We start from the raw sequence: 24220 nt of genomic DNA on the forward strand, positions 1-24220 counted from the left end.
GCTTGTTTTTCATACATGTACATAGTTCTTAGAGGGTAAATAGGCCATTATCTGTTGAGTAAAGTTGGATTCAAGATGAGGTGATGTGGAAATGGGTAAAGGTTACTTGTATAAGCTGGTTTTTCCCCAGGGATGCCCAAGTAGTTGAAGCAATCTTATATATCTACAGTAGGGTGGTCCTTATTTTTGAAGTTTTGGAATTTCTTTTGGGACGCCCCCCAGTTTTGTTCCATTTGGAGAGAAAACAAATCATATATATTCAATAAATCATGAAAATGTGTTTCATAAAGAAAAAAGGTGCAATGCTTTCGTTGATGGAATATTGTGCAAATGGGAATGAAATTGACAAATTTTAAATGTTAAAAAGTGCATGCAGAATCAGCTAAGATTGATGACCAAATCCATTTTAAGTCAAACCCATTAGAAAAGTAGGAGTCTACAGTATATTCATGTTCATAGCCTGGATGGTCTTATTTAAACAGATCTTTTCAGCAGTATTATTGCTGCATCAATTCAAATTCTGCTAGAATTGGTTATTGTAAATTTTAACATACATACACTGACAATTGTTTTAAGTGGGTATTGGAATTATTGCAATGATTTTTTAAATCTCACTCAGTGCATCCTTTCAATTTGTATGGTTTCTGACTTAATCATCAAGTCTTGGCCATTATTTCATGACATAATTTTTTTTTTGTGTACCAGGGTTGTCTTACCCCTGTAAAGGTTATAACACCTAAGGGATCCCTGCTCTGCCCATCAGACAATGCTGCAGTTGTTGGAGGGAATGTTTTGACATCGCAAAGAGTAGTGGATGTTGTATTAAGGGCTCTAGATGCTGGGGCAGCTGCCTCACAAGGGTGCATGAATAATGTGACCCTGGGTGATGAAAACTGGGGATACTACGAGACTGTTGCTGGAGGTGCTGGAGCAGTAAGTTTTTTTTTTTTTTTAAATTTCCAAAGTGGTGCATTTTGATTATACACAGGAGCTTGTTGTAGAGGATTTGAACATTTATGCTAGTTTAAAGCCACTTAAACATTTTTGCATTTTTTGTATTTGGTGCATCTATTCTTAGCATTATGTCCTCTTCATGTCAATAATTTAAAATTAAGTGTTTAAAAACAAGCTTAACAGTGGATTGAAAATATCTATCTTTTACCAGTGTTCCAGTATATCATTCTACGATTGCATTCGTAATGTTTTTCTCAGCATCAGCGCACCATTCAATCACCTCATATACGCATGATATTCAACAAATTTTTCAAAGTCACGTAAGATTGGTTGTTGGTCTATCATTTAAAAATTCATGTCTATAAGTATATATTGGGAATTAGCATATTGTCTTTGATGTTTTTCTAATGTATATTTAATGCTTCAATTGTGGTTCATTTCAACTCATTCCATTCTAAATGGCATGGTATCAGTTAATGACAATGTAGCTCTCAATAGTGTGTGATAAGTGTATAAAATCCAGACAGGACAAAATACCCAAATATTTGTACTGCATTGAAACTGTTAATTGTTATGAATTGGATTACTTGAATTAACAGGGCCATTCATGGCATGGCCGCTCTGGAGTACATACGCATATGACAAACACCCGGATCACTGACACCGAGATCCTAGAGAGGAGGTATCCTGTCGTTGTGAGGAAATTCCAGCTGCGAGATGATCCAGATGCCTTTTTTGGTGGGGAGGGAAAATACCGAGGAGGGCTTGGAGTGACTAGGGAGTTGCTCTTCAGAAGACCTGCCACCTTGTCTGTCTTGACTGAAAGGCGTGTCTTCTCACCTTATGGACTCAAAGGTGAGAATGAGCCGAGATTATTGAAATACAAAAAAAAAGTTTCATGGTTCGGCTACAATTAATTTTGAAAACTTGTAGTCAGTTAAAAGAACCAGAGATATTTTAAAATTAGCTCCAGTTAAAGCTTAGTTGAAGGTACTAAGTTTGATGTAGGTTTAAAAACCCGAAGAGAATGCAGGGGTACTAAGTTTAGTTGCTCTTACTTTACGATTTTTTAAAAAACTTTGATGTGAGGCTTTTGTGTCACAATGAGGTGAGTTTTGTTTTCCTGAAATTTAAAATTATTTTATTTGTATTAAAAATATTGCATTTTACCCATAATTAAGAGTTAAAGCAGCTTTTATCTTAAGTAGCCTAAAGGAGACTCCAATCAAGTATTTTCTCAGGTATAGAAAAATCTTGTGCCATGTACCTCATATAATGGTGGAGGGGGTCAAAAACGGTATAAATAGTCTTACGTAATGCTTGAAGGCCCTCCATAATTACATTTAAAATTCTCATTTAATAGTAATTTATCATTTTGAGTAGATTTTTGTACCAATATTTTGAACTTTATGGTGCAAATTGTTACAAAAACACTTGCTATCAGGTGGCCGAGATGGAGCAAAAGGAGTGAACCTTTTAATCAAAGCAGAAGATGGAAGGACTGTTTACCTTGGTTCTAAAACAGCAGTGACAGTGTCTCCTGGGGTGAGTACCTATTTTTTCAGTTTTAGAAGTGATTTTTTTTACAGTGCAGTAAGTGATATTGCCAACTTCTCTCATAAAAGCAGCAGAAATAGTCCAGCGATATGAGCATTGGTGTGCAGTATTTCAAAGTCATAGCTCGTATTGTTTCCAAGTATAATGTCATCTAGTTTCCTCATCATAGGGCTTGGTCAACAATTTTATTTATTGCCCATTGTGATAGAATTTGAAAAATATAGAGTCCCGTGTTTTTTCGTTTCTCAATCTGTTACCTATTTCTTGCGCTATTTTTAGCAAAAAATTGATGGCCTTTACCCCTTTTGCAGAAAGTTGATGAAGTCACAAGCTTATATTCTGTGTATTAGAGCATCTCAGGTACTTGTATTGGTTGGATGTGGTTCACTGTTATTTGCACTCTTGTGTAAGATTTATTCCTGTTGGATGAGTTAATGATATTAAACTCTAATGATGTCACCAACTCATAAAAATGGGCGCTAAATTTCACATTTACTTTTTTTAATGCGTAGAGAATGGCTGAATGGGGAAGTTTTATCATTCATCATGATTTCTCTTCCTCTTCTATCTTTCTGACTTTGGAATTCTTTCATGGAATCGTGATTTTGGGTCTGGATGGATGACCTCATTGAGCTATCATCATTAATTGAGCCACCATAGCCAATGCTTTGAGGGAGAGTCAGCAACCTTTGGGACATGGGCTATTTTTCATGTGAACTGCATAAGTTAACCATAGAGTAACATACTTTGTGGTATAACTTTTTCCCAACTTATTGGGTTAGTGTGACAGAGACTTAGTACCAAAAATCCATAAAAAAGACTATGCTGTCAAACAGTGTCATGAGTTATGACTATAAGGACTATATGTATGCTTAGTAGCTAGAATTTTCAATTTCCATTTTCATGATGAAATATTTGCAAAGTAAATCTGTCTGAAAAGCAAAGCTCAGGCATCTTGAATTCAGGAAGAGGGGTCAAGAGCAGTCCTTGGAAAAGACAGCTTTATTATGAATTTATGATTTCAATTTAGTATATTCATGATAAAAAAATTCTATGGTCATTAAAAAAAATATCTCACAAAGCTGAGAGTAGGTATATGTATTCTGTGTAGCCATACCAAGCTATCTGTACTCCCTGTAGGTACGCAAAGGTTGCCAACCTCTCTTTACAGAATGTAAGTCACTCATGTGGGTATGCTGTATCTCTATGTATAGCATAAGACGCTTCCAGTTCAGATGAGGGAATGGGAAAGGATGCGCATTAAGAGTGTGGAATTAACCTGAGATATCTGTTCAAAGAGGCCATGCAGGCCTCAAGAGCGTTTTAAGGGTTGAAGGCAATTGATTAATTCAGCAAACCCTCTATGCGACTCCTGCCATGCACATAAGACCATACCGTCCTAATACCTCTGTATTTTCACAGAGTTTTAGCTTGAATTTATTTTAATTATAGAGGAATGCGTTATATTTAAGGCTCCCTGTAAGTTTTTTCAATTTAAGGCTTACAATACTAGTGAATACATCTGTTCTCACATTTAAAGTAGATCATTGAGATTGGTAGCATCTCGACTGCGTTAAAAGTTTTCTTATCTGATCACAGAGGGTTGACTGAAATGCTCCGTAGGCTGGTGCCAGTGCGGCTATTTTCTGAACTACCTGGCTCAATTTCTTCACCAGTTTCAAATTCTCTCTCCATTCTCCATCCAATCCGCAAAGTTTCTGAAATCACTTCAGCTACCTTTATAAAGGGTAATGAAATTGAATTGTGTTGCCATTACGTAGATTTTGCTTTTATAACCTTTCCCCACCTTTTCTTCCGTGTTTCTGATAGTCATAATGACTACAATGAATTTGCAAAGATAAATTGATCAGCAAAATGACCGTGTCGGCGGCATAAAAACTCTACGCGTTCAAGTGAAAGAAATAATTGAGGGTCATTATTTTGACGGATATTCATGAAGTTATACATTTACACTACAATTTTTATTGAATAATTGAGATCGTATTGGAGGGACGGAGTTTAAACGCTGAAAGGACGAAAAAAATTGATTGCTTGATTCAGGATTCAAGAAAGTTCGAGTTATGGTGACGAGAGTTTAGCAAGCTAAGCTGGTTGAGATCAGAGGAGGATTGGGTCTTCATTTTTGAGGACTGTTCCCTACCTTTTGGGCACCTGGAGTGTATATGATATATCTCAATGAAACGAAGTTCGCGGGAGATCTCTCGAAAAATTGAAATGCAAGAAATTCAAAGGAATTATAAATGGATCATTCCATATTAAATAGACTAAGAAATCGACAAAAATGATTATTAGAGGTACCGATTGTGATTCATTCAGGCAAATCTTCATGACTGCATAAGTAATGAAAACCCCGAAGTAATTTTTTTAACAAACACGTGAGATCAATTGTAATTTTTAACGATATAAAACGCCAATATAAGAGATCATAGTTCCACGTAATAATCTTGTCCTTATCGATATTATTTTACGGTTTTTGACAATGGAGTTGTCTCACCAGTTTTAGCTGACAGTATTCTCCTTAAAATATTGCCATGTATAAAAAAAATGCGATGTATTTTCTATTAAAATAAATTTTTGCCATAAGCGAGAAGTAAAAAAGGTGGGACCAATATTTTCGATGATATGGTTTTATAAGTATAATCGTTTATTGTTTCAAGACGAAATATCAGGAAAAATCGTCATAAATAATCACTCAAAAGATTATATTAGCTAGTACCACAAATCGCGTGTTCATATTATTATATTTTCCCCTTATAGCGTCATGAAATCCGAGATAAGAGAAAAGGTTATGAAAAAAATAAAATCCTAAAGAATATGTTAAAATGACGCTTTGATGGTATGAGCAGATAAATTTACTGGAAAATTGTTGTATTTTCTTCCCTGACAGTTCATGAGAAAAAATCTTGCTGATTTTTTTTCCACGATATCTTAAGGAAGTTATTAGTTAAGGGAGTTATTCACACGATTGATTTTTTTCAGGTCTATGATGTGCAAATTTAAGCATGAAAATTTATAACTTATTTTAAAAGGAGAACGAGTAATGAAAGATGAAGAAAGGGCTCCCATAAATGTTGATAATTGTTGCACATATCTATTCAGACAAACGATTTTTCTTCAATATCCTATTATGCACGCAACCAACAATTCTTAAACATCCTACGGTAAATGCAACCCACATATCTTTAACATCCTTTGGTGTATGCAACCCACAAATCTTATGATATCAAGTTTTCGAATTGACCGGAAAAATAGCCACCCACTTGTAATGGAATAACTGATACATTGATTTAAGTTAAAATTTTCGTTCATCAACCATGAGAATATTCTTAGAACGCTTCGTTACTATAACATCTTCACACCGAGGAATGTTATAAAATCAATAAACGATTTTTTGAATGGGCCGATAGTGATAATAGAATAAAATTTATCATGAAAAAGTGAAAATCATGTTTCACCATTTTAAAAATGCTTTGCCTATGATAATAATATTTCTCAGCTGTTAAGTGAGTCAGTTACCCATCAAAAAAGCTGAAACCACTCTCCCCTTTTATAACCTCGAATTCAACTAATGCATGGATTTATTTGAAGATACGTTACGTAGACACGTTAACAGATCCACTGTTTTGTTTTTTTTGCCTCCTATTTCTGTTTCTTCATGTGCAAAAGCGCCTCAAATCGATTATTCTATAAGATGGCTGATGACGATACGTTAAAATTTGAAATAATTGCTGCTCTATCTATAATAAAAGTGGGATTTACTTCAACTAAAAAGTTTTACCTTGTGATATTGGTATCCTTCGAGATCAAAAAACCGTTTCGGCTTAGAAGAGGTTTCAGGTTTAATCGAATTAAGTTGCAAATTAAAAGAAATTAATAATAGGAACGTTCAGTTTCAAGGGTGCGATGTCCTTATCATAGAAAAAAATGAAGCTATCGAGAATTATAGATAATTTGAAAAAGTAATTTTGAAAATATTCATAATTTTAGAAACGCAGCGGTCTCTCAGACCGCATGTCACCGGTTCACTTCCCCAAATACTGATGTAAGGCACGATGTTGCGAGCTTTCCGGTACGGTTATTGCGTTATTTGAACTTTGTATGATTTATTTATAATTTTATTCATTTATATATGCGTTATGCTTATTATAATTATCCTGAAATACATTCCTTTCACAACAGTTACATTGGACACATATTAGCTGACACGCGAAATGGTGACTTTCGGGAGAAAAAATTCGAAGAGATTCCTTAAAAAACAAAATGAAGAAGAGATGTTGCTTGCATTTTTATTAGTTAATTTTGTCATGGTCATTATATTAGTAATCATGTTGGGGAACACGGAGTAGAAAGGGGGCCGGGGCAGAATGCGGCTTGGCGTTTTTTGCGACTAGGAGGCGTTATCAACTACCATAGAGTATTCGAAATAAATTAACCTGTTATTGCTCATCTTATTCAGCCATTTTGGTTTAGTTAATTGAGTGTGAACCGGTGAACTGCGAGTTGTGTGAATTTTAGCCGTAGTTTTCTAACTTCGGAAGATTTTGTATCGATGGTAAGTCGTATTCAAGCGTTTAAATTACAGTAATTATTGTACGTTAGTTTCGTATGTGTCAACGTCTGAATGAACGTTATTTTCGGGCGTCAATTCCTTGGTAAGCGTAAACGTGTTCTTCGGGCGGAACGGGTGGGGCGGAACGTGCAAGTAAGAAAAAATGGGAAAAAGAATGATGAGATGAAGAGAAAACTCTGTTTATACCGTGGTGGTTTTCATTAAAAATCAGTTGTAGGCTGGGTCGCTTGTTCCATTAGTAAGAAATTGCCTACAACTCTTGTTCAGGAGTGGAAAGCCAAGCAGATGATTCTGTACTTGTGAGTGAATGTTGTTGATAGGTTTCAAAAAGGACTATGTAAAAGTGTACTGCACCTAAAAAATCATTCTAATTAAAATACAATAAGATACAAGTTGAATTTTTCTTTTTTGTTGCATACCTGGGCCAGTACTGGGCAAATGACATTTTTTTGATTTTGGGAAAATTATAAAATTAAGATTTTTTTCTCTGTTTTATTGTATTTTTATGTTCAGTACATTTCAAAAGGTCTATTAAAAATGTGAGGTAATTTCCTTAAACCGTTCTGTGCTTGTTTTTTTTTAACATTTTAAACTCGATACCCCATTCTGCCCCGGGTTCCCCTATAATGTTTTTTTTAACACGGAAGTTCATGTTTATTTTTAATAGTTAAAGAGAGGCCTAATCAGCAACCATGTATGTGGAAAGTAATTCTTCTTATTCAGGACTCGAACCAGGATCTCCCAGCTGAACGCGATTTTCTCAAAGGAAATACGTTCACATACTTGTTTGAAGGTATATTACGTAGACACGTTAACGGAAATGAGGAACTAAGAAGTAGAAAAGTTTAAGCTTAAAGCTGATGATGCACAATTTGATAACGTAGTTGTAAACACGGCAATGGTAAATGGGATGTACACTGTTGGTTTCAATTATGATCGGCTTCAGGTGTTGTGGTGGAATTTAATTAAAACGATTTCGCGAAAATTTGAATTTAATCTTGGATTTTGAAGGCCTGGTCTCTAAAATTTAAGTTTCTGAGTGATTAGATGTGATAATAGCTTAGGATATTAGATTTCTCCACTTTTTTTGCTTTATATCGAATATCCTCGGTACAGTATTAGCGTATTTCTTGCCTTCGTCACGCGCCTAGCAACTTTAGCCTTTGAAATTTGATTATACGCGAATAGTTTGACTGGGAAATGAATTTGAAATAAATAAATTGCATCTTAAAAATCGTGAGGGGTATGAACTGCTTAGTCATCCTCTTTCCACCCTGTTATTTTGAGTATCTGTTCGTAGATTTATTCAAAAGACAAATCCAAACGATTTTCAACGACGCGGATTGAATTGTTAGTTAGGCTATGGAGATTTTTTTAAACGTGAATTCAAAATAGTTTAGGTTTTTTACAGAAATCTCTGATAACCAATGGATTTTGAGACTTTCTGTTACGCTTAACCAATTATCCAACTTGGAGCCTTATTTTGCGCGTTTCTTTCACTCCATTCTATCAACCGCACAGTTTTCAATCGAAAATTCTCCTTTTTCAATGATCGAAATTTTTGGAAAGGGAAATTTTTATGGTGACTTTAAAATGCTTTTTCTTACGTGTTATTTTAACCGTTGAAATTCCTGTGTTCCTTCACCAAAAACTTTTTAAGAATATGGTTTAAAACAGTGAATATGGCATGTGTAACATTTACGCTAATTTCTCCTAAAACATAGAACCATGCTCCGCAGTATCATTTACGCTATTTCCTCTTGTTTTAATATAAATTCATGCAATTGAAGAATCAACAGTTTTGATTGTTCTGTTTATTATTCTACTGTAGGCCAAGAGTGTATTTATCTCAATTAAATATTTTGACTAGGCTCAAAATATCGAAGTTTTTATCGCACGAATAATGTCAGAATATATTACAAAAATGAATGAGAAAGTTTCGTTTTTCCTTAAAATTCGTTGAATCCATTTAAAATCAAGAAAATGGTTTACTAATCGAGCATTCTGTCTAAATAATTTGTTTCGTAGTGTACATATTTTAAAGAAATGAAGCCAGTGAGCGATAAATAGTGTTATTGATGTTCCTCTCGCGTTTTGTTCACTGCATAATGTTTTATCACGAATGTTTTTATTTGGCTGAAAAGTGAAAAAATACTCCACCTAGTCTCTGAATACCTAACTGATTTTATATCCTCTGTGTTAGATAAAGCCGTAGAACGCGGGCAGTCAGAATTGGTTTTCCGTATTAGCTCTTTCGCGGCAACTAGTACGATTTCTGGGTACGTTTGGAACCAAGAGCTTTTAGCTGTGACTCTGGACCTTATATGTTTTGTGTGGCGCGTAATTCTTTGTAACAAAGCGAATGCGTTAGTAGGAATCAGTGTATACCTCAATGACGGAGTACAAAAAGTGGAGATATCAAGTAAAATATTTTCTTGATTTAAAGTTTAACATCGAGAGTATGGAATATGCTGATATATATGCTAAGTAACTTCAACCAAGATCTATTCGAATTATTGCGGAAAAATTTTCCTCAGGTGAAATACGTAACACTTATTTTTTTAAAATCCAATATAACATTGAGGGTTGGTATTAATGGCAATTGTTGGTAGAGTGGTTGCTATTCTTGAAAATTTTAATGTTCTTCTTTCAAAAAGCATATTTTGTATAGAGGTTCTAGCCCTTATTTCAACCATAAATGGTGACTCTTCAAATGGTACTCCATACTTGGTTAAAAAAGATATTTATATGGGTATGTTATTATTAAAGGTTCAATTTTTTGCACAACCTCCAGTTTCTAGTTCACCTCACTACTTGTATATAAAATTCGTCCTCACATAGCATGTTATATTAAGTGCAGTCACTTTTTGTCCACAATTATGACCTAAAGCATCTCTTTGTGCACTCTTGCCATTTGCATATTTTTTCATTCAGTGACGATGAAATTTTGATTAGACTTTTCATCCATATTGACCTTGGCACCTACCTATCAATCCTCCTTTTGGACCAAATACACTTTTAATTTAATGTGAAATTGAGAATTTTTCCATCGAAACGAAGTTGAAGGCGGAAAACACATTATTTACCTCTGGGTGACGCAAGAGAATATCTTTCACACGAAAAATCTTTGTTTTTGCGACACGAGTTCAAAACTATTCGCTCAATCGCTTTCGAAGGCCTCGAATTCCCACGCCGTGCTGTGGTAGAAAGTGAGCATCTATTCCCTTTAGTTGCGGCCATTCCTCGTATTTGTCACCTGTCGAGTAGAAAAAAATTGCCGAAATGACATGGTTACCGTCGACTATTGGAAACAAGCATGCTTGGCGGTCGTGACGTGAAGCATTTTATGGTGGAACTTAAAAGTTGGTTTGCGGAAGGAATTGGCGCGCATCCGCTTCTCGCTCGTATTTCGACAAATGACGAACGTCCAACCGCATGACCATCGCAGGCAAGATACTCCGTTCGGCGGGATATCGCCATCAACGGATTCATTGGACCGCGAAGAATTTAAATTTGTCTCTAGGGACGCCGTGGATCCAGCTCCAACAGCGCGTGCTAAATGCACGCACGAGGAAAAAAGCTCGTGAGCTCGTATTTGGAGGGAGTTGAGCGGCTGGTCGGGGAAACATTTGGGGATGCAATGTGGTAACTAGCGACTGGGAATGAACGGCAATCACTTGACGAAGGAATGAGTTTGCAGAGAAGTTAATGGTTCCGCGCGAGAATAGAGTTTATCTGGAACTTTGCGTTCTCATTTTCTCTCGTCGTCGGCTGGAAATACTCGGGTGAGGAGACTGAATTATTCCAAAAAAGCGTAATGAGAGAAAATATCGATATCCCGCGCAGAAATAATTCATTCCCCGCTTTTAAGATTGATTTGTCATTGATGAAGATAGATAAAACAAAAATTGAAGCCATTCCAGGTATAATAAAACTATTGCATGATAAAAGTCATAGGTTGAACCGACATTGCTCATGTTAGACATTAATTTTTTAAGTTATTGCATCACATTTTTCGCATCTGATCGATGTAGACATTCAGAAAATTCCGCCGGAAGTTAAATCAGTAAGTTGAATAGTTTGCGGCGTGATTAGGTGAAGTTTATAATTTATTGTTTTCATTGCCTTTTTCATTGTCATCATTGCAAAAAATATTAACATGATCAATGATGATTTAGTATCATAATTTACTCAAGAGGTATGTGATAGTGAAATAGTCTGAACATGATAAAATGTCAAATTATTGCAAATAATTTGTCAATACTAGCCGTTCACGTTATCTAACAGTGGAAAATAGTTTTTTCTTCGATAATTCGTGGTGCAACAGTCAAAAAATCTTTCTAAAAATTGCTTCCTTGTTGAACTACGAAATTAATCCATTTTTCTATTTTATAAGGAGACCATTCTCATAGTATGTATTGTGAAATGCTGCACAAATCAGATAACCTCTGCATACGCATTTTTTTATTTTGGAACGTTGCCGAGAAGAAAAAAATTTGCTACTCAGAGTAGAGAGACGTAACGCAATGAGATAGTGGAAGTGAGAAGACCATATTTCCCGAGAGTTTTACGCCGGATGAAGATGTTGATGGATACATACATCCTGGAAGCTTGGTCCACTATCATCTTAACCAACTCCGAGATTGATAGATCAGACCGCGCCTCAGGCACGCGGTGTAATGGCTCGGGCTTTTTTAGGACCCATCATTGGAACGATTGAAAAATTGGGGAACAAACTTCATATACAAACTTCTTTACCTACATTAGCCTAAATGTTACACCGCCGGAAAGAAGTGAAAATTTTAAACTTACAACTAAAAGATGGAGTAAGATTAAGGAAAAGTCGTACGATTGCGTTATCGAATGAGAAGTGATTCTTCATATTTTATAATCTTTCCTATTTATGTTGTTTTAACATTAGCGTTTTTCGATAATAATTTCTTGATGTCATTCCATTTCATTCTCACCATAGGTTTCCATCGTATTATTTTCACCATATGGCGCGTCTCGACGGTAGACATGAGGAACTCAGCGACGCGTCGATTTGTTCAATTTAATGAAACGAAAGGGATATTTCATTGGCCATTCCTTCATCCATATGGTCTCAATGGTTTCCCCAATATGTTGCCGGCTTGCGGTGTGGTTTAGGCTTGAAGAATTTATCTTTCAGCTATTTAAACGTAAAGTTATTTCCGCGTTAATTTAAAACACTTAACGTTAACCGCTGTATTTTTAAGATATTTAAAAATATCAAATTAAATAATTTAATTAAATACTATTTATCCTATTTATCAGCATATTCTTCGGCATTTATCAAATAACGAAGAAGATTTATCAAATACCGAAGAATATTCTGTGGTAGAGCTGAGCGAGAAATATGTTTAAATGAAAACACGGCTATATAATGGCCCATTTTTTGAAGCTTTGATAAAAATTAGATAGAAATTGTGTAAAAGAGAATAAGCATAAACGTTTGCCGGCAAAATTTTTTTTTTGCCTTACGTGCACCGGCGTTTTGTTTCACTCACTTCGCTCGGTACTCATTAAAAGTGTGTCGCTTCAAAACCACTTCAAAGGGCTATTTTATTGGCCATTCCTTCATCCATATGGTCTCAATGGCTCCCCCCAAATGGCCACATTTCTCATTAGGCACAAAACTCTCCGAAATCCGTTCATTTAGTCCGAGAATTCCCACGATGAAAACAAACTGACCAATTCGTGGACCTAATTAAGAGGCGTGCGAAGGGAAAAATATGAAATTTCGGCTCTCTCAGACCGTTGTACGAAATAGGAATTGCGCCGAGGAAAGCGTACCAGTGCTTCAGTATTGACCGTCATTTCATTCCGGAAAGGTTGATTAATTGAGAAACTGGGGAAGAACGCATTAAAAAAAGTGCGTGGGAACATAAGAGATGTGTAGTGCAGATGTTTTCCCCTGCGTCCGGGCAAGAGGTCATATAACATGTGCGACGGTCTGGAGAGAGAGAGTGAGAGAAAGTAGGAGTTAGTGGATATTACGCGGGGATTACGTGGGATAACGTTCATTGTCGGGGAGTTAACCTCGTGAATGAAGGGAATGGGATCCGCCAAAATAAGGTCCCATTTTTAGCGCGTTAATCTCCTCCCGAAACCGCGGCGGGAAGCAGCTCATTCCGCACAATTTCGCGATGGTCTCTCAATGAAGGTAGGAAGGGGGAAACGATGACGGAAACGAAAGAATCGGGATCTAATCGAAGAGGAATTAAGAGGAGAAGAGGTGATGGGATAACCAGGCGAGTGGATAGGAATTGGATTTTAAAAAGACCTCTTTTTTTAAACCCCGTCCTACGCAGAATGCGATAATCCAGCTTGGCAATTAAATGCTCTTTTTTCGGGAGGGAAAATTCTGGGCGACTCAAATTATTCTTTTTATCGCCCCTTCATCGCGTTCACGCTTACCCAGTGCCACAAATTCCATTGCCTCTCCAATTCTGCTCGGGGGGAATTTAAATTTCAGGGACCTTTTCCTGCTATAATTCATGGAAAGTCATTTAGCAGGAAATCGTTTGTTGAAAAGACCGCGGTTCTCTGAAGATGAGGAAGCATGATCGCTTAGGTCAGTGATAGGTGTCTTGATATTGGTAGAAAATTTTTTTCCCGAACTGGTTTCGATTACGTTTTAAGTCCATTTTCACGTTTTATTCTCATGACTATAATCAGTTGTGATAATATATTTTAAGTCGTTTGAGATGGATTTTGAGTTCACGAATTTATTCAGAATTTGAGTTTATGTACAGTGTTTTTTCAACTCGTTATACATATTTTCCCCATTCATCCAATGTATGTTTGTTTTTCCTCCTTCTCAGGAACTCTTGCACACTTTCACATATGAATAATCTTGGCACAACTTAATAGGTATCGCAAATCCCTCTCTACTGTTCATGTTTAGTTATTTTCATGATCTATTACTCATTAAATACGTACGCTATCGTCAAGACATTTTTTGGGTTAATAGCGCTGACGTTTGGTAGCATTTGCCTGCATTTAGGGGAGAAAATTTTTATCTTAAAAAATAGTTGGAATCCTTCAATTTTCGAGAACAAGCAAACGTTGAAGAGAGTCTTCTTTAATTGCCTTAAAAATTCTAAGGTGGCAGGGTGAGTTTAAAACAAGTAACGCGTCACGTAAAAGACAGTTTGATCGGAAATAGAGCCGTTCTCTTAATCCTCTTTACAACATTAAAATGTCCTCCCTGTTTTCATATTATAGGTATCTAGAAAACAATAACAATCTTGGAATTCATCAGTAATATCTTCGGTCCATTTTACACCCAAATGCATTGTGTTTAAAGACTATTCACATCTTCTTTCGACGGCATCCGTTTTTCACTACTCTCCTCTCCAAAGTAAGCCCTTTCTGAGGGATATTTTTATTCTCTTACTCGAATCAAGAAATAAGGCAAATCAAGTATAACAATATTGTAATATTGTTTTTATGGCATGCCCATGAAGTTGTTTTCAAAGCAAAATTTTGAACCCGCAACCGTTCACATGGGAGAGGGGAGTGGGGTATGGCGCCCATGTCCACCTGACGTTTACCGCTGTAAACACCACGAACGTCAACAGAGAACGATGTTTCGGGAAAATTTCACCACAGTCACGTGGCCAATAGCCCTTTGATGTTGGTCTCGTTTTCAGTGATTTCACCACCCATCTGTCAATGTTACTACTCCTAGCTCATCGTAGCGATCGCCGCGCCAATATCGCTTACTTCGGGATTGACACTGCCAAAGATCAAGGGCCACTGATGTTATCGGATGGCGTGACCCGCCGAAAAGTGAATCACGGAATCATCCCTAATAAAACACCGCTTGCTGTATTGTTCTACTTCGGCACTGTAGCAAACAGAACAAAGATATTTTAAGTGGTGTACAGCATTTCGAACGAGATATTGCGGACGGGCATGGAAAGTATTTGATGAGATTCATCTCGTTTCAACGCTACTGCGTAAATATGGAGGGAAGTGGGCAATATTTCATTTGGAAAAAAGCGCCCAAATATTAAAACAATAGTACCTCGTCTCTTTTAACACGGCAAACACGCGCACTCGTAACCGGCTCGTGCGAGACGGTAGATATTTTTTATCACCCGCATGGAGGCGCGTTTTTCTACTCGTGATCGTCAAAGGGTCTATGGCCTTGCCTTGCTCTCTTGTCTCCCATAGAGCAGCTACTCGGGTGAACCCTTTATTTCCCGAGCAACCAGGGCGCTACGCACGGCCATTGTTTCCTCACGAGGAATATTCACGGTAAACCTGAGGCCGGAATGGAGAACGTTAAAAGCAAAAAAACCGTCGCGAGTCATTAAATGTGAGTTTCATGTAGTTAGGTGACGCCTCTAAACTTTGTTTAGAAACCTGGCTTTATTTACTGGGCCTTGTTGCGTAGTTCTTTTAATGCAAACCATATGGTACGGTGCGAGTCATAACAATTGGTGGGGAAGGTCGCATCCGGGATGTTATGATGAAATTGAAGCCAACCCGCTATTTTCGTCGTACGAAACGGTCCACAGACGACTCTTCATACCAATAGGTACCATAATCATAGCGCATTCCTGCTCCCTTATGTAATGAGCGTATAATAAATTGCGTGACATGCATGGTAAAATTCCAGAGAAAGTGTAGAAATCTATCTAAAAGTGTAGATTTTTTCTCCGGCCATGGATAACACAAAGCAAAGAATTTTATTTGCTTCCACTTCGACGTCCTACTATTAAGGCCATATTCGTCTTAATTTCAGAACATTTTATCATTCTTTTGAACAAAAACAACTTTTAATTTATTATTATCAATACCTAATAAATGGAAAAATATACATTCTCTTACTCATTGCACGAAATAACGTAATTTAAATATAATAGTATGTTTTTTTGGAATGCCCATAAAATTCTTTAACAAAATTGAAAAATATGTAACTTGTGTACAGAAGTATGCTGACGTAAAACTTTTTACCCTGCTATTTTCACGGATTTCTGGGTTAGCCCCTCAAGGATGGAATGATTGAGATAGTCCAAAGCTGCTTTAGTTATGCCGAATGAGCATTTTACAGGGTAGTGTGCTGAGAAGGAAATCGTAAAAGTTATTCTCATTCCATCATCACCCGACCGCGGAGTGACATCACAGTCACCACTCAAATGTGATTATAATTAGAGGATAATTATGTAGGCTTTGTAGACTTCGTGGAAAACACTTCCTACCGTGAATGCCTCGTGGAATCCACGAAGATAACATGGAGCATTATCAACCTAAATATCTTCCGGCTAGGTTGGGAATAACGCGGAGAAAACTGGAAAAGTTGATATGCTTATGAGACTCATTTCACACCCGTATACCTTTCTCTTTATCCGTTCAAACCCGACAAATCGTCTCCCACCACTTCCAACCAATCCATTCCATAGCATCCAATTTCTTCGAGCTTCATCGCGTCTATATTTTTTCCCTGACGTTCGGAAAGCGAGGATTAGCATGGAATAGAAAAATCAGCGAGACGAATAAAAATAAAGGAGCTTGCCCTCCGGGTGTGTGTTCGTGGAAAATGGAGGAGTTCAGGAAAAAAAAAGAAATTGGACGGAATTCCGACGTGGATTCCGGCTGTGAAACTGAGCATGAGTGGGATGAATCTTTTATTTTATTTTTCTGGAAATGGTCGAACAGGGAAATGTATTACTTTTGGAGAATATGGGCGCGAGGGAAATACTGTCATAGTAGTGTGGGCGTAATTACATTCGTATTATTAGCTATTGAAGTGTTACAGGAACCTCTTTATTCCATTCCGGATTGGAGTGGAGTGCCGAAATCATCGCCTTAGGGTGGACCGCTAATTAATTCCCTCTAGGCCACTTTACCAAGGATATTTCCTGGCCTATACTGGTGAACCGGAAGATAGGAACAAAATCGTGCCGCGTGCGATGAAAATTCGATGTCCAACTCGTTTTCAACTCGACGACGCGTATATGTGCTGGGGGGGGGGACAGGAGATGTCCTCATACTGAAAGGTATCTCATGGCCTCCATGGAGTTGAAAAACAAATGAAAAATTTCAAGAATTTCCGGAAAATTGGCAAAATTCATCTGCCATAACTTCCGAGCAGTTCCAATGGATGTCACTTGTCTCAAACATTTCCTAGTTTTAAGTATAGAATCTCTCTCCAGCGCATTTTGCACTGTTTCCAATACTTTCCATTTTCTTTTAAATTTCTCCCCTATGTTTGCACTCGGGTATATACCTAGAGGTGGTGAAGAAAATACATCCTGGTAAAGGGTAGCAATCAGTTTCACCTTTGACCAAATAAAGATAGTTTCCAGATGTACGGAAAGAAGACTATAGAATTCGTTACTCTCATGCCCAAAATTGACGCTATATCAAAAGGCATCACCATATTATTTATAAAGGAAGATATAAATTCGGTTCTGTTTCTGTCTTAAATGCTTTAACAATTCCAAAAATTATCAAAATTCTTGCACAAAAATACTGTAGTTGAAACCCTTTCTTAGTAAATTCGCATCTCGTGAGGTAGAATATATGAGGGTCCCTGCGAATATGTAGGCACTAAACCCAGAACTCGGAAATTTTATTCCAGGACTCCATTCTCGGCTGTGGCAAACATTAACTTTTTCATGGGCAAAAAATAATGTTTGGAATGAGAACGTCCTTTTCCAATGGAGTCCGTAGAAACATGAGGTTTCACTGGTGGGATTTTCGAGGGCACGGTCAAAACCATTGAATATTTATTTATTTATTTCAAAATCCCACGTACAGAAATATTCCCAATTTATAGTGGCCCAATAACAAGAAAATATGTAATATATAACAAGAAACAAAGTAAGTATTATGTAAAGGTAATCAGATACGTAAAATGTTCCGAGAATCAATACATAAAATATAGCGAGAATCAAATCATCGACATTTTAAAAAAATCTGGTGTGTGGAGCAGTGAGTGGGTACGCGTAGGGCGGGAGGGTACTCGAAAATGAAAACAAGAAAGTAGTTCAGGACAGTTTTTGATTATGAATATGGTAGCAGTAGCTAGTAACGCAGCGTTAAAAATCACCTCCACCCCACCAAAATTTTCATCCTCAATGTCCATAATCAATACTTAGGCGCCGAGATAGACGCAGTCAGATTTGAAGGGAAGTGGACTTAGCAACGGTGTACCTCTGTGCATGCCCTATGCAAGCAAAAAATTTAATACAAGCCCGGGCCACCCGCCAAGTAGTCTGTCACGTGCGTTGTTGGTTTTCTGGTTCAACTCTCGTTCGGATTTGTGTATTTAAGCTTGGGCAGAGAAGTGCTAGGCACATAACGTCATTTTCAGATATTTGCCGATGAGTACTTCTTCTATCCCTTTCGGACCGGTTTTGAACATGTCAGATTTATTGTTCTATTCAAACCTGTTCAAACTGCCTCACTCTACACTGTTATAACCGAAGGACCCCCATATTAGATATCTTATGAAGAGTGAAAAATTGCGGTCAGTAATGATGACTTCCATTGTTCCATGTTCCATGTTCCGCTTCCATTGCTGAGCAGGATGAGAGCAGATACTTGGAATAACTTAGCTTAGAATACCTCATTCTTGCCATGCTCACGCTAGTTTTCCTCTAGATGCCACAGATTTAATTTAAGCACAAAAAGTCACCCCGAAATAAAGTGGTTGATTAGGTTTAATTTAGGAAAAGTTACGCTTAATGTTAGCGGTTTTAAATATTTTTCCACTTATTGCTGTTGTTGAGAATAGAGAAAACGTTACATTAATTGAGAAAAGGCTGAATTTTCGGTATATTTGTACAGTTTTTATCCCCAAGGTAATATATAAATTATTTAAAATAGAATTCCAAAAGTATACGCAATTGGAGGGTCGTCAGAATATTTCCATGTTCCTCTAGTTATACTCGTGATGATAGATGCTGAAAATGTGGAGAAAAATAAGAGGACTTTGCAACGGAAAGCCAAATTTGAATAAATCAAACGAAGAAGTTATACCTACTTACTTTTGTACGGAGCATACTTTTATTTGAATTTTTATACCATGCACTCGAATGAAATCGACCGTGAATGTTACGGGAAATCCACCGCAAAATTACCGATTGTTTTATACGAAAGCCCGAATTTTACGCTGAACCAGAAGGGTAAGATCAAAGATAGCTGTAGGTATTCGATTAAAGTAATTTGGAATCATTTCTATTCATGTATCAGATGCAGCGGTATGTTTGTTTAAAGCTGTGTCGAAATTAATCCTCATTTCCCCCCTCCCCAATGACCTGCTTTTCTCTGAAGCCTCCACGATTTGCCTCATTTATTTCTGTTTCACATTTGAATCACTTTGTACCATCGTGTCCCCCGGCATTCTTTATTGCTCAACGCCGCTCGACCTTTTAGGTGGTCCGGAAATACATTCGGGACATATGTTGGTTTCCGAGACACGAGATAACGGCCTGGTGCACTTCGAAAATTGACGAGGGCTTGTTGGACATGGGGAAGTATTGCACTGATACGATGGAATTAATATTTATGAGTGCATGCACGTATGAACGAATTTTGGTGACATCATTGTTGTCACGTTGGCATCGAATTTCCTCCATTCTACTTCTCTTGCGTGAAATTGTATCTTCCTTTCCCATATTTAACTTCACATTCAGTTTAGTCGTGAATTGCATGTCGTAAAATGCCGTCCCAACTTTATTTATACGCCTGTCTGAATTTTGAAGCATGTACTTGCGGGTGTAGCGATACTTGGTAGCATAAATAAATTTAGCAGACGTTTCCATGAAATAGAATTATCCAAACCTGTAATTGTTTGTTCATAGTCGATCTTAAATGACGCATTTAGGCGTGAGAGGGCAGAGAGCATTATAATCCCTGAAAAGCAATTACTTGGAGCTGTAAATGTGAGAGAAAGTCCCTAATTTCGACATTTTTCTTGTTTACCTCGCAATAGTTTTGAAATTGTAATCATCTTCATTATTCCGCAGTCTAATGCCAATGGAAGAGCGCTTTTCCGTCCCATAGAATACTTATATCTATAGAAGGCTAGCCGGCTCTGCAAGAACATGCAATTACGAATAGGCATGCTATGTGCATTGATATTATCCCCTATTGGCAATGGTAAAAGAGAATGCTGGCCAGGCTGCTAAATGTTTCCCTCAAATAGGTTTTATACACAGATAATGAGCCAACGGTATAGAATTGGTATTACCTATTAAACAATTGCATTCCTTGTTTAATCTTATTGTCTATTGATGAAAAATGTATACCCAAAATATAATTCCTATCGCATTTTCATCCCTCATTCGTTATTTATTCCACCGAAAATATTGAAATCACTCAATATTACTTTCCACTAGCAGTAATTGATACCTTACATGATTATTAAATATAAGTAGTTTCAGTGAGATTTTTTACATAGTCTCTCGGTCAATAGTTTAACATGATTTTCGATATAGAATTTTTTTATCATATAAATATTTAGATTATATCTCGTAATATAATATTTAGATTATACCTTGCGCTTTGCGCCCGATGAGTTTTTGGCAATGGGAAATGCATTTTATGGCTAACTGATGGCCAAGAAAATCAAATTACCACAGAGAATAGGTACTCGGGTGAAATATTGGATAGAGATTTAAAGTTTATATTATTTTTGTTCATGTGTAATCACCTTATTATTTTATATCTGCTAAAAAATATGCCCTCTATACAAGAAAGTCACTCTATTCCATAGGTACTTTACCCGACCTTCTCAAGTCTTCTATGCACGTAATATACCAACCTAATGCTTAAAAAATCTCCTTTAATGGTAAAAAATTGGTCGACTCTTGCACGAGGTTGAAGGCTTCAACAGGGCTATTAGCTTAACGATCATATATGGAACGAAATAACTCTTTGATCGATAGAAAAAAGGCAGGTATACGTACAGTGTCGACGGATAAATAAAATCTCTCCAAAGAAAATGGAAGTTTTTTAAACGAAATATGGCCTCCATTTCGCTCACCTCACACTCTTTGGCTTTTATCTCCGATAATGTATCGTTGATTAGCTTCGCGGAGCGATTATCCCGAAAAATTTACTGGAAATTGATTTTTGAAATCTCGCAATTCCATCAGGAGGGTTTGTGCATCAGCGTCCCCTCCAAAAGAAACCGACCGTTGCGAAATTCAACTGTAGGGGTTTAATTAAACTTCGATCCTTTTCGCCTCCTTCGCCGCGTGAATAAAGCTAGGGCTATTTTAGTTCGGCAACGTTGGATAGATACTCATTTTTACAGCGATTGAGTTTTTTTCCTTCCAGTTGATGAAAAAAATTCATCCTCTCCCCTCACACACTCTCTCTCTCTCTGCCCCAGAATTTGACCACGGAAAATTTTTGAACCATTCCGGAAGACCAATTTTCTTTCGCTCTTTCCTCCAATTACCCTAGATTGTTCCAATTAATTAAAAATTCACCGATCGTTTACCGTCTCGTGCTATTCCTTAATTAAATTGCCTTCCAAAATTAAATTCTTGAGCGCCTTCTTGACGCTTTGTCTTTGTTTCCCAGAAAAGTAATGACATTGACAAGAAGTTAGTGCAAAAAAGCCTTTTCTTTTCGTTGACGTTGACTCTCTTGATTCCCTGTCAATGGTATGTTGCGCGATTCTCAGTTAATGTGTTCGTGCCTAAGGTATTTTGTCCTTTTCGCGAATTGGACAAAATTAGGGGGTCACTTCGGTGACGCTGTGAAATCAAAGAGCCAAAAATAGCAATTAATCCGTGTTTAATGAAATTTGGGTGCACCAGGAGACGAAGATTCGGTGATCACGACAGCGTTTCCACAGTTTAATTATAGTCCACTTATTCTCAAATTTACTTCTAAAATATTGAAAGGTGATTGGAAGTTTCAGCCTTTCTTGGTATGTGCTAATTATATTTACTTCAAAATATAAAAGGCAAAGATCTCTTCATCCCTTTTGGTATTGGCAGATAAAACTGACATGAATTCTACGTAACCAATTGTCTGGATGTGATTTTATCATTTTTATGGATCGATTTTTCTGTTTTCCGATTTTAATGATTCTGTTTAAAAGCTAATATTATCTTATAATTACTAGCTTTTATTAACTACAAGGGTAACTAATCTTGAAACATTAACTAGTCTTGAACTGCGAACGCTCCAAAACAGCTGTTATAAGGGTAATCGTTGCATATTGGCAATTTTTATACCCGTATTCCGTGGTCTCAACTTTCGTTAACTAGATTCCCAAGCTTCCTGCGTATTGTTTGGCTTTGCGTAACGACGACATAATTTTAATTAATAGTTGAGTTCGAACTACTTATGTAAGAAATAATACTGATTGAAGTAATATTTGTATTAACATTAAGTATAATTAGAGTAGTATCTTTGTATAATACACTATTGAATGATTTAACATACGCGTCGTCGGCTTATTTCTGTAACAAGAATGAACGGGCAATTGTGAACATGGCAAGAATTTAGTTAAAGTTACTGATATATTAAAGAGCATAGACTCGATGGGCTCACATTCTGAGCCGCTAAAGACCTAGACTAAACGTATTAATCTTATGTATTTATTTGCTCTATTATGTTATGCGCGATTTTTTTCTATGATTTACCAAATAATACAACATCATACTTTGAAAGCACCGATGAAAACGTTGAAAAATATTTCAAATGATTGAGGTAAAATTATAAATATTACGTAAGTTTTATTACGTCGTGAACTCAAGTTCGTCACGTCGGTCGAAAATAATCAATCAGCAATCCTAGAGTTAAAAAATAAGCTCAAATAACAATTGAATTTTCTATTTATACTCCTGTAGTCAATCGTCCTAAATGTAAAAATAACCTTTTCTTCACTCCCAGATGTAAAAATGCGTGTGAATTCTCGTTGAATTGGTCGCGCTCATCAGAGTCAGCAGTAACAAGTGCAGCAGATAATTGGTGACCAGCGAGAAAGCACGTTCCGGAACAGATGATTTTCCAACGGGAAAGATCACCTACCACGCACGTGTCTATTATGAGGAACGCGACGTTAATACGCGCGTTTTACCGCTTAAGCTCAAGTCATTCGAATACAGCCCATTTGAAAGCTATTTACGTTGAATTTCCGAAATAGAATCGTTAATCAGTCATCGGTTGCATTTATGTCAGTTTTTACTTGTTATAGCTGCTGTTGATTTTCTTCAACGAAAGCATGTGTTACTTACAAGTGATAAGTAGTGAATTATTGGAAAGATTAAGATTAATAATGAAGAAATAGCATTCACAGAGACTACTTTTGTCGCTGAATCAAATTTTAAGAGATTACATGTAAGCCAAGGGCAGAGTTAAATTCTTGATGTGGCAAATACTCCTTTTGCCAATCTTTTGGTATCTGAAATTTCGTAGGTAAACTCGGGGAGAAAGAAAGTAAGTTTCTTGGATTACGAAAAAAAATTAGATTCGAAAAGATTGATTAGAATAACATTCTTTAGGGTATTAATAATACCATAAATATTGACGAGAAATGCTATTGGTAACTGCATTGCTTGGACAAAAAAGTGTATCCTCTATGAACGCGTTTATATTTTCGGAATTTGCCGTAATTAAAATGGATATCATCACCAAAAGTTATCTTGATGGTAAAAAACTGGTTTTTGAGGCCAAGAGTGAAAATTAATAACTGTCAAAAAGATGTTTAAACCTTGTTATTCAGAAAGACTTGCGTTCTCGAAGAAATCAAAATTACCCGTTATTTTTTACTTGAGCAAAAACTTACGTGAAATTTTTACTTGGGATTTTGACTGTTACTACATGTGGTCATTTACTTATAGCATGAATTCAGAGTATAATGAAAAATTGGGGAAAATGAGCATGTGAAGAAAATTCCGGTAGGTGAGATATTATTTCACGAAAGATACACATTCAGGTTGTAGAATACCAAATATTTGACAAAAGAATGAAAAACGAATTTTACAACATGATGATCGAAAGTATTGAGTAGAAATATAGGATTTGATTCGTACCTGCCATTTTCAATCTCTTGAGGAAAATCTCTGGGCCATCATTTCGATGGGGTGGTGTCACCTTTTTTTTTTTAAGGATCAT

The 24220-nt window shown here is 36.7% G+C and overlaps 1 protein-coding gene across 1 annotated transcript in view; it reads left to right on the forward strand.

Moving 5' to 3' along the window:
• Positions 1-24220, forward strand: part of LOC124156136 (5-oxoprolinase) — a 175593-nt gene that overhangs the window by 32988 nt on the left and 118385 nt on the right. The window contains exons 18-20 of the mRNA XM_046530479.1: positions 706-933; positions 1554-1809; positions 2399-2499. Of these exons, the coding sequence (XP_046386435.1) occupies positions 706-933; positions 1554-1809; positions 2399-2499 (585 nt within the window). The remainder of the gene's footprint in view (positions 1-705; positions 934-1553; positions 1810-2398; positions 2500-24220) is intronic.

This window comes from Ischnura elegans, chromosome 3 (assembly GCF_921293095.1).
Source record: "Ischnura elegans chromosome 3, ioIscEleg1.1, whole genome shotgun sequence".
NCBI classification, from domain to species: domain Eukaryota; kingdom Metazoa; phylum Arthropoda; class Insecta; order Odonata; family Coenagrionidae; genus Ischnura; species Ischnura elegans.